The 11,487-nt window shown below is 43.8% G+C and overlaps 1 protein-coding gene and 1 long non-coding RNA gene across 3 annotated transcripts; one reads left to right on the top strand and one right to left on the bottom strand.

Annotated features, from left to right (window-relative positions):
* Window positions 1-434: 434 nt before the first annotated feature.
* Window positions 435-2,801, bottom strand: LOC130125889 (uncharacterized). The gene is made up of 3 exons (XR_008811693.1): window positions 2,571-2,801; window positions 1,283-1,386; window positions 435-618 (listed from the first exon to the last, which is right to left on the bottom strand). It is a non-coding gene; the product is annotated as an uncharacterized LOC130125889 (long non-coding RNA).
* A 3,694-nt stretch (window positions 2,802-6,495) lies between these two features.
* f9a (coagulation factor IXa) lies at window positions 6,496-9,613 on the top strand. 2 transcript variants are annotated; one of them, XM_056289336.1, is made up of 8 exons: window positions 6,496-6,588; window positions 6,823-7,010; window positions 7,100-7,124; window positions 7,423-7,536; window positions 7,993-8,127; window positions 8,225-8,523; window positions 8,702-8,825; window positions 8,936-9,613. In XM_056289336.1, exons 1-8 carry the CDS (start codon window positions 6,522-6,524, stop codon window positions 9,523-9,525), a joined length of 1,542 nt encoding a protein of 513 aa, XP_056145311.1. In that variant the 5' UTR covers window positions 6,496-6,521; the 3' UTR covers window positions 9,526-9,613. The 2 variants fall into 2 exon arrangements, with proteins under 2 accessions (XP_056145311.1, XP_056145321.1); XM_056289346.1 differs by having other exon boundaries at window positions 6,573-6,705.
* The last annotated feature ends 1,874 nt before the right edge of the window (window positions 9,614-11,487 follow it).

The raw sequence follows: 11,487 nt of genomic DNA, 5'->3' as shown, positions 1-11,487 counted from the left end.
CATACAAGTCACTGGATGCTTACAACTATGTTGTCTGTGGTCACGTACAAAATGTAAAATACCATGACATAGACTCTGAGTTTTGTGTCCTTGAATCCGAAGTCTTGCCAAGTCTTGTTTTGTGCACAACACAAAGATTCAGTTTACTGACACAGAAGAGGGAATAAACCAGAGAAATATTCACATTTAAGAGGCTAAAAGCAGATAATTTGCACATTTTTTCTTATAAATGACTAGGATCAAGGTGTTGTCAAAATGTATATTTAATAACAGCTCTCAATTAGTAGTTGCAGTTCTAAATTATTTGGAGAGGAAAACAAAAACAATGTTACATGTTCTGACAATTGACAGTGCAGTGCTGTTTGTGAAATGGCAACATATGAATGCTAGAATTCATTCATTTTTTTTATTTTTTGGAAACAACACTTTTGCAGAGGTTTGTGGGAGTGCCACACACTATCACAACATCATCGAGAATGTTAACATGTGACACTGGAATTACTGTTTGCAAAATCTTAAAGTTCTTCCATCATCCAATTACTCATTCCACATGTATCCTTACACGAGACAGTTGTCTCGATGAGTCCACCTCCTGTGCAGAGTTGCTTTTTTCCTTTTCTGAAATGAGGTATATGAAGGGTGGCACCATAAACTGCAAGTTCATCTTGGATTAGAAATCCCCTATCTGCCAGAATCTCGTCGTTATGTTCCAAAAGTTCCAAAAACCCTGGTTCCTTTGTTATCTGCTTGTCAGAAACCCACCCACCCCAACCAGGGGACATAAATGAAATTGCTCCAGCTGGAGTGATGCCAATCAAATATTAAATGGTGTTGGTGTGTTTATAATTTGACCATGTCTGGGCCCTGGCTGTCAGATTACTGGGTCTAGCAATGAAAACCTCTGTGCAATCTATTATGCACCGGCATCTTTTAAAGTTTTGCTTGAAGATTTTAGGCATGTTCTTTAGTATAGCTCCCTTACTTGGACATTTAATGAGTGGCTTGAGGACTATGGCCATAGCAGGTTTCCAACTCCGACAAATATTTGATAAGGTGGTTTTTGATACATTAAATCTATAGGCTAACTCAGTATTAGTTAGGCCCAGCCTTAATTTCATTAGCACAACCAATAGATGATCCTGTAGAGAGAGGTTTTGGCTAATTCTTTCTACAGTGTCTGTTATTTTAGCACACAGCTAGTCAAAGATAATGGTGCAGTTAGGATATGCCGGCACAAGCTCACAACAAATTGGTTAATTGCACAACAAAAATATATCCTTACCAGGACAGTGATCCATGCTGATGACTTGTCCTGGAGTTTCAGAAGGAGCAGGCTGATTTGGTGGAGTGTAAACCCTTTCATCTCGTCTCCTTTTCCTATGGTACCTTAACATAAAAAAACTAAAATTAATGAACAGAAATACTGATCAGAGGCCATATTACAGGAAATTCCTAACTTGCAGATCCTATCTTAACTGTTTGGTTACGATTAGATATTAAGTTATGATTTGCTTAATACCAATTGGAGAAAAATCCTATCTTAGATATCCCTATCTTCACTTTAGACTTAAGACGGTAAATATTAGTAATACAGCCCCATTTTCTCAAAGCCAGCAGCTGCAAGATCCAAAGTGCGCTGAATAGTGTAACCGGTTATTTTCTTGCCCGGTGCGGGATTCGATACGGAGTGTACTGCGCCACAAGGCGACGTCACTAACCGCTCGGCTAAAGGATCAGACCCTTTAACTAGGGACTTTTTTTTCTTCATTCAGCTTTTTCCCTGTTTTTCAGGGGTCGCCACAGCAGATTTTACAGTTTCCATCAGGACCCTGTGAGGGCACAGCACCAATGCTGACCGTTGTTCGATCCGGTATGGGCTTGTCAATCTGCATATTGATTTGGCAAAATTTTACGTTTCCTGACACAACCACTAACCCTATGGACGGGGGCACAGGTAAAGCGCTGGATGCCATTCCAGTATTCATGGACTTGCGCCCATGCCTGTCGCCATACCCATTAGCTAGGGACTAACGTGTCTTATTAGTAGTTTACAGTCATAATCCTCCCCGGAAGCGCGCCCTCGCGCTTTGTTATTCCCGCGCTCCGAAGAGACTTCTGAGGATCTGCACACTTCCGGATCCCACCGCTGCCACCAATGTAACCGGTTATTTTCTTGCCCGGTGCGGGATTCGATACGGGGTGTACTGCACCACAAGGCGACATCACTAACCGCTCGGCTAAAGGGTCAGACCCGTTAGCTAAGGACTAACGTGTCTTATTAGTAGTTTACAATAGCATGAAATGAAGGAGGGAGAAAGTAATTCTAAAACGATTAGGAAGTGTTAGGCCTAATTATTCTTACCTTTCCACCTTTGCCTCGGGTTCTGACTTTGTTTTGTGTACTTAAACACAGAGGGCACAAAATCAGGATTGTGTGAGTCCCGTGACGCCTCGCATGTAAATAGCCAGACACACCACATTAGCCAAATAATACCAGCTAACGCTGCTTATCGGTTACTTTAGATAAACCAGGCATTCCAGTGAAACCAAAGAGTAGATAGATAACTTACCTGATATAAAATGGGCACTGCAAACGCCAGCATTTTGGATCGTGTCCTCAGTCCAGTTTTCATCAATACGTTTGATGGCTTGCACCTCCGGTTGCTCTGAAATGGCCGTGATCCCGTCGGAATCGGTAAAACTTCAGTCCGCTGTTGGTAGAGTAGCGATTCGTACAGCCAAACACACAACAACCGGATATTTTGTTCTGGTTATACTTCTGAATAAACTTCGTAATCTCCTCTTCCTCGTCTGAATCCGTGAATGAACGGGAGACTTGGGGTTCACATTTCACTTCCGTTGCCTAAATGCGCGCGCATATTTTTGATGACGTAGGCTGTAAAAGGGTCTAATCTCAAACTGCCAGCTCGACTGTGAACAATGACGGGCGCACGAAAAAGGAAGTCTTCATAGGAAACGGAAGCGAGCAGCTACACCGGAAGCCCCAAAATATTGGCCTGGGTTCCGCGATTGGGGAATTGCCAAAAACAGCCCAATAGCCAGATGGCAAGGATGCTGTGAAGGCGTTACAACTGAAAGGCCAGTCGGATGAACTTCGAAGCCCTACAGCACTCTGGAGAAATATTCAAAGAAAACTTCTCTGGAGCTGGGGCGTACCGCCCGTACGTCTCCATCACGCTGCTGTTTGCCTGCTGACTAGGTCAACTCAGGGGTCCTACCAGACTGTCAGGTATGAAAAATTGAATTCAAGTCAGTTTATGAATCTGACGTCAACATTAGCTATTTCACCTTATTGTCCTAGCCATGTCTTGTTACCAGTGCTTAGTGATTAACCGAAATTTCGGTTAATTTTCAGTGTTTAAGTAATTACTTGATCGAGATCGGTTTTTTCGGTTTTTTTTTTAGCTCAGTGATCCGGAAGTAGATGGCGCGCACTTTGCAGCGCCTAGCCTGTTGAGCGTTGTAGTTTCAAAAGTAGGCTATTTACCACAGTTAAGTGTCAAATAAAAACGAATAAAAAATATTTAAAAAAGTCCTGGGTTCGAGCCCCGGGGTTGTCAAACCTCGAGGGTCGTCCTCTGTGTGGAGTGTACATGTTTTCCCCGTGTCTGCGTGGGTTTCCTCCGGGTGCTCCGGTTTCCTGCAAGTCAGGTGAATGGCCGCACTAAATTGTCCCTAGGTGTGTGTGTGCGTGTGTGTGGTTGATGGCCTGGTGGCCTATCCAAGGTGTCTCCCCGCCTGCCCCCCAATGACTGCTGGGATAGGCTCCAGCATCCCTGCGACCCTGAGAGCCGGATAAGCGGTTTGGATAATGGATGGATGGAAGTGTCAAAATAATGACAATGACCTTATTGGTCATTGAAAACTCCGCTCCATTTGGCGTCGCCGCCATGCTGTCCTTCTGCGTTGCGGTAAGGGCGGGAGGAACTATTTAAGTACGGTGCTGGCGGCATGCATTGAATGCTCATCAGCTGATTATCCAAACAATGGTGTGGTCAACCATGCCAAGCTGTGTTAAAGAGGCGTGTTTTACCAGTCTCCATTGTTTCCTATGCGTTTGGTAGCCGTGGTACTTCGTTTACGTGCCGCACTAGCCGTCTTTCCGGTAGACACGCGGCGGCACGTGCCGAAGGTAACGGGTTTGAAGAGCGCATCTCATTCTCCTCAAAGCGTTACTGCACAACCCAGTGTCCGTGGCTTTGCGGAACTGCAAATAAGAGAAATGAACGTTTTATGTGTAACTATGTTGAAGATTTGTTACACCTGAGGGAGGGAGAAGGGATCAGGAAAATGTTTGATTTACATTCATATTGGTTGTAAATATTGACTAAAACTGACGGACCATCATTTAAGTGTCCCTTGTCATGGTCGAAATAAATGTAAAAAGTGAACTCGAAATCAACATTTCTTTCCAAAATTGAATCGAAATCGAGCCGAACACCCCCCCCCCCACCCCGAATAATCAATACTACTTGTTACTGACTAATGTCTATTACTGCCGGGGTGGGCTGTCAAGTTCAGATGAATTAAGCAGGATTCATGCTTTGAAGTCAACATTGCTCATTTTTATTGCAGTCTCCAGGTCTGAACAAGGAAATAGAATGCACTATTTAATAGTTATATTGTAACTCAAAAGAAAAATATTACCATGTCATAATGCCTTAAAGTATCATTTTACATTTGGTGGTCTGGATTGTGGTCTTACCAGCATAGAGACTGAAGGATACTTTCATTAAGCCCTCTGTTAACATCCACATGCGTCCAATAACAAGAGCAGGATTCATTTATTTCTGATGTTCTTATAAATATCCTGATTTTACATGATCAGAGTAAGTGATGGCTCATGGATGTGGCAGTATTGCTATTATAGGTATCATTCATTCCTCTGGGAACGTTCTCCTGCCATGCTTCATCAGCCAGTCTTCAGGAAGCTGGAAGGGCACGTTATTGCTGCTGTGAAGTCCAGGAACTGGGCCATGATGTTTCTCTGCATGGACAGGGAGGAATTGAAAAGTGTTAAAAATACACGAAAGACAACCTAACAAAGCTTATTATATATTTGAATTTGGGAACAAGTTGTACTTTTAAACTGTAGCTTGTCCCCCAAGAGATCCAAGTGCTCATCACACAGTGGGTGGTGACAGTCGTTTAAGGGGAAAGAAAAAATATACTGATTAAAAATATTACTCTGCATCCTAATCATAACTTGCAATATTTGTCATTATGATAAAAATTAAAATCTGATACCTCAGTGGGTGTTTAGATGACCCTATCATCCGATATGCAGTGCATACGTAGATACTCAGTTCCTTTTTCAGAACTAACAGTTAAATGTTTGTGGCACAATTTGTCCCTGATTGTTTTCTCAAAGTTTGGCAAGAAATACTGGAATGTGTAGGTTCCATTGCTATAGCACACATGCAATCATTGCTGACTGGAGTGTTTTAATGTGAAATATCACTTCATTCAAAACTCTGTATAATACCAGAGGTTTACTTTCTTGTTGGCTTGAGGCATCCTGCAAAGGGTGAAAAACTACAGGGAGACATCCCCCACCTTGTCTATTCTTATGGGCAATTGATATTTCAACATAATATGCCAAACCGGTTCGGGGGGGGGGGGGATTCTGTTGCATCCCTTTTATCAGTAACCTCTGCATCCCTCTTACTGTCCCTGCTTATGCTGCTGGAGTTCCACCACTCTGACTCATCCTGAATTAAAAAGTATTGGAAAAAAAAAAGCAGTCGTGCACGGTGCACATTCCCACACATCAGTCAAACCAGTGATTTATGAGAATAGCACAAACTTTGAGTATTAAAACACATTTTTTCAGTACTCTTGAATAGTTACATCTTCACTGGATTGCATGGAGAGCATGCAGCACCAACTCCTATTGGTGGTAATGACAGGTATGCCTTTGGGTTGCCTTACAGTCTGTAGTCTCACACACGTGTACATACATGGCGCCATTTAGGATCAGTTAGGAAAGCTGGAAAGGCTTGAGAGCTTTCCTGGTCATAGTGGAGATTTGCATTTAAGATATCAAATATATCTGCAAAGTTTGACCCCAAATAAATAACAGCGGATACAGGTTGTCAAAGTTATATGGATTCTCTGGCACACAGACATATCAACCACAGCAAATACATTTGAGGCGTATGCATGCCATCTTGTGGTACACACTCTAAGGTGCACATATTTTTTATTTGTCCCTCGCTCCTGAATGTAAAATTGCACCATACATACAGAATCATAACAACACAGAGACAAACTAAAGGAAATAACCCGGGGGTGTATGGTGACACACAACTTCCCAGTGACACTATCTGGATCTTTTCCTCTGGCAAACAAAAAGCTGGTTGTGTGCGTTGGTGTAGGAATAAATGCAAACAAAATGCTGTACTTTGGAATGGTCGCCCAGTGTGTGTGTGTGTGTGTGTGTGTGTGTGTGTGTGTGTGTGTGTGTGTGTGTGTGGGGCAAGATATGAGAGAAGAGAGGAATGGCTGTGCTCTTGTTGTTTCTCCTATGGTGTGCACTACTATCGGACCATCAACTGGGCTCTGGAGGTATAATGTGAATGGACCGTATGACTGACTGAGTTTAGTTTATTCTGGCTGTTGAATCTGCTTTCCACTGTTGAACTTTTTATGCTCCCAGCACAAGTTACAGGTGGAATGTGAGAGGTTTGGGGTTTTTCTTTTTCTTTCTTTCTTTTTTTTTTATCATACAAACATACATGAAACATAGAAAGATTTGTCGACATGGGATCAGTGAGTGGTTTTTTTTCCCTTTTCCTCCAGCCCCGGCTACTTCTCCGGGCCAGGTTTTCCTGTCTGACCAGGAAGCAGACAGCGTCCTACGGAGACAGAAACGCCACAACAGCGGGATTTTTGAGGAGTTTTTTGAAGGCAACTTGGAAAGAGAGTGTCGGGAGGAAAAATGTGACCTGGAAGAGGCCAGGGAGACCTTTGAGAATGATGAGCAGACAGTGTGTTTGTGTTTAGTTTGTTTTTACAAATGTAGATAGCGATCAATGTTGTTGCATTCACCTGAGGCTTCGCTCCTTGTTAATTTCAGATGGCGTTCTGGGCGGGATATGTTGGTAAGCCCATGTGTCATTATTTACTTCCAATAACAAAACCGATAATGGCAGAAATGGTGGTGATTCAGAACTGATTGTGTGTGTGTGTGTGTGTGTGTGTGTGTGTGTGTGTGTGTGTGTGTGTGTGTGTGTGTAAGGTAAGTGTAAGTGTTAGGTGCAAGGGAATGAATGTAGTCAATGAGGGTCCTCACAAGTATAGGAAAACAAACGTGTCTGTTTTTACTGTGTTGGAATTGTGTCTCTGTCAGATGGCGATGTTTTAAGTATATTATGTGTCTGTGTGTACCTGCTACATCAGATGGGGACCAGTGTAAGTCAAGTCCATGTCATAATGAGGGGACATGTCAGGACAGCCACGGCTTCTACATTTGCAGATGTCCCTCTGGCTTCACTGGCAGGAACTGTGAGATCTGTGAGTAAAAATGTGCAATAGCAACGTGTGACTGCAGTAAAAAATGGCATCAAGAACAATCTAATCTGGTCTCGAACAAAATCCGATCACAGATCATAAGATGGCAGTCACACATAAATACACTGTAGATACTGTTTGCGTCTTTGTAAATTCAGTGCGTGGCACACAACAAACCCAAGTCAGGTCCCGGGTTCCAAAATTAGATTGCCACCCTTTGGTAAAAATATCTTCTGCAGGAGTAAAGACAAAATATATCAGAGACAGATTTACTTTTGCTTCCACACTACAGCTGAAACACGAGTAAAATAATTTGATTAAAACCAAGATGAGATGCATTGTGTTGCTGAAGGCTAAATGCACGAGTACCTTTGAGACCTTTTGGAATAGATAGATAGAAGAGGGATTTCATGAACATACAGTGTATGTTTTAATTGTATGTGTGATTTTTCTTCTCAGCGACAGTGAGAAGGTGCGATTTGAACAATGGGGACTGCATGCACTTCTGTGAAGTAATGGGTACCTTTGGAGCAAAGTGCTCCTGTGCTGATGGGTACTTGTTGGCACAGGACGGGGTGACCTGTGAACCGAATGGTAATATCCTACCTGGGTACCTTTCTAAATATTGGAATGAGTTTTTTTCGACAGAATTTTCCGAACAAAGATCAATATTATTCTCTTCCAACACCAGCTGAATTCCCCTGTGGTAGAAACATCTTGACTGTGATCCTCTCGAGGTCCTCGAGGTCTCTACTCAGCGACGTCAATGCAAACCAGCAGGACCTCGCCTCACCCACCAACATCAGCACTACTGCACCCCCTGTCTTACCTTCAGCGAGTACTGCAGTGTCCTCTCCTGCGTCAAATGCCTCTGTTGTAGCCAACTCTTTCAACAAGCAGCTACTGTGGGTGCACAATCAGGAGCCACCTCGAAGTATCAAGCGTATCGTGGGAGGAGATGCCGTAATCCCCGGAGAGATCCCATGGCAGGTACAGAATGAAAGCGGATATGCTGTGTTCGGTGTGAACGCGTGCAAGCCAAGGATGGCTAGGGTAATTCAGGGGGGAAAGGGCATGGGCACAAATGAATGTGGGAAATGAAAGAGGAGTTGTTCTTTATGTTATTATTTGTAAGCTTTTCACAGTTCACCTCTGCCCTCTCGGACAGGTGGCCTTGGTAGCACGTCCCACAAGTCATTTTTTCTGTGGGGGCTCCATTCTTAATGAGCTGTGGGTTATCACCGCTGCCCACTGCCTGGGCGAGGGTCAGATCTCCTTCTTCATCAGAACGGGTAACCGCTGTTCATTTTAGTGCCAATAGTTAAACCTAGTTTGTGATATGCAATTTTCATTCACAGGTTGTGCATTGTGTAGTGAATCTATATACCCTGTCTCGTTGCAGGGGATCATAACATCCTCACAAATGAGGGCACTGAGCAGGACCACGAGGTGCTGGAGCAGCACATACACCCACGCTACGACACCACGGTGAGCAGGTACAACCATGACATTGCCCTGCTGCGCCTCAAAAGCCCCATCAACTTTTCCGACATGGCCCGTCCCATCTGCCTGGGGCCCAAATCCTTCACCGAATCCCTGGTGAAGGCGGCCTCCCCCGCCATAGTCAGCGGCTGGGGGCGAACCCGCTTCCTGGGGCTCACGGCTGACACCCTGCTGAAGGTCGAGGTCCCGTTCACGGACAGAACAGAGTGCAAGGACAGCAGCAGCGACAGGATCACACGCTACATGTTCTGCGCGGGATATGACAGTGAAGCCAAAGATGCGTGCCAGGGGGACAGCGGAGGTCCCCACACCAACCGCTACCACAACACCTGGTTCCTGACGGGCATCGTGAGCTGGGGCGAGGAGTGCGCCAAGGACGGCAAGTACGGTGTGTACACCAGGGTGTCCCACTACTACCGCTGGATCCACTATGTTATCAGAGACACTAATCGCAGGTTGGAAGCTGATGTGGACGAGCCTGATCTATAAGTGAAAATACCGAAACACATTTTTAACACACTGACAATTTAACCGAAAATGAAATGTATTGCATCACAAATAAAATGTTCTTCAGTTGACTGACTTTCACAGTCATTTTTTTCCAAGTCACAGCACAATTTGAAATTTTTTTTATATTTCTTAATTTTTTTTAAAAATCTTTTGGTATACTTTATTAATCCCTGTGGGGAAATTCCTCCCTGCATTTAACCCATCCTAGCTGTGTAGCTAGGAGCAGTGGGCAGCCGCCGTGCAGCACCCGGGGACCAACTCCAGTTTGTCTTGCCATGCTTCAGTCAGGGGCACAGACAGGAGTATTAACCCTAACATGCATGTCTTTTTGATGGTGGAGGGAAACTGGAGCACCCGGAGAAAACCCATGCAGACACGGGTAGAACATGCAAACTCCACACAGAGAATGACCTGGAATAACCCCCAAGGATGGGCAACCCCAGGGTTACAAACCCGGGACCTTCATGCTGTGAGGTGACAGCACTAACCACTGGGCCACCATGCTGCCCAACCAGTATGCGTGCCCAGTGAATTTGGTTGGAAACTGAGAAGTAGATGGTAGAAAATTAACCACCCTAGACATTATGATGGTGCAGGGGCAGGGGTTATATGGGTGTACTGGATAGTGAGACCCTAACCTCAGTGCAGGTTTCAAACCCTGCAATACTCAGGGTGTCTATTCCTTGTTTAAGCTTCTCAGAGAAAGACACTGAATCCCTCTCTATCCAGACGCATGGTGCCCATCTTCCCCTGCATTTGGATCAGAATCGGAACCATGTTTACTGGCCATGTAGGTTCGCACATACATAGAATTTGATTCCGGTTTCATGGCTCTCTTTGTGTACTTAACATAGAATAACAACACAACAATTATCAGATAGATACACAAGGATTGACTATATACAGGCGAAATCAGCAGTGATAAAGTGCAACGGTGCAGAGAATATATCAGAGATGCTGAAATAGATGTTAGCAGGTTACGTACATGCCTGAGATAGATGGACATGACAGAGCGTACCAGCATACATACAGTATGTACAAAATGGTTGGATTTATTGACAGTGTTAAGCATTCATTTGAAGGACAGCCTGCAGAAAGAAATTGTTTTTATATTTGGTTGTTTTGAGGTACAGTGCTCTGTAGCGCCTACCAGAGGGAAGGAGTTGGAATGGGTTGTGACCAGCGTGTGATGGGTCTGCAGTGATATTACCTGCCTGTTTCCTGAGTCTGGAGGTGTATAAGTCCTGGATGGAGGGCAGGTTGGCACCAATGATTTTCTCTGCAGACCTAACTGTCCATTGTAGTCCGTCCCTGTCCTGTTTGGTGGCCGATCCAAACCAGACAGTGATGGATGTGCAGAGGACAGACTGAATTATTGCAGTGTAGAACTGAATCAGCAGTTTCTGAGGCAGGTTGAAATTCTTGAGCTGGCAGAGAAAGTACATCCTCTGCTGGGCCTTTTTGACGATTGTGTCTAATGTTGGATGCACACCTTAGGTCCTGGGAGATCACGCTGGTGAAAAGTGTAAATGCATGCATATCAGAGCAAAAACAACAAAAACAAACAAACCTATACACTATGAATGACATGGTGATTGAAGAGCTGAGAGATTATACAATACCAGTTAGCCTTGAATATTACTCCTTTCTTTAAGCAAAACAGAGAAATCTATTACCTGCAAAGATTTTCTACCAGGAATAAACTGTTGTAAAAGATAACTGTATGCTTCAAGTCACTTCAAGATTTAAAGTTGTTCAATGACAAATTTTGTCTTACACAAATAACTAACAAGGGAAATTGGTCAGGAAGAGAGTCATGTAATTAATCACTGAAACTGATTTTAGATGGATTTCAGAACATAATCACTTCCATCTGCTGACAAAGAAATGCATTACATGTGATAATTACTTATCAACAGTAGTCATACAAAAAGGCTATGC

Source organism: Lampris incognitus, chromosome 1 (genome assembly GCF_029633865.1).
Source record: "Lampris incognitus isolate fLamInc1 chromosome 1, fLamInc1.hap2, whole genome shotgun sequence".
Classification (NCBI taxonomy): domain Eukaryota; kingdom Metazoa; phylum Chordata; class Actinopteri; order Lampriformes; family Lampridae; genus Lampris; species Lampris incognitus.
The sequence above is the reverse complement of the archived record's forward strand: the minus strand, read 5'-3'. Positions and strand labels throughout refer to the sequence as shown.

Bases quoted from the DNA above. Each gene is read 5' to 3' on its own strand.
- f9a (XM_056289336.1), top strand. From the start codon at position 6,522: ATGGCTGTGCTCTTGTTGTTTCTCCTATGGTGTGCACTACTATCGGAC. The intron at 8,128-8,224 runs GTAATATCCTAC...TTCCAACACCAG, and splicing joins GGTGACCTGTGAACCGAATG to CTGAATTCCCCTGTGGTAGA. The intron at 8,524-8,701 runs GTACAGAATGAA...CCTCTCGGACAG, and splicing joins CCGGAGAGATCCCATGGCAG to GTGGCCTTGGTAGCACGTCC.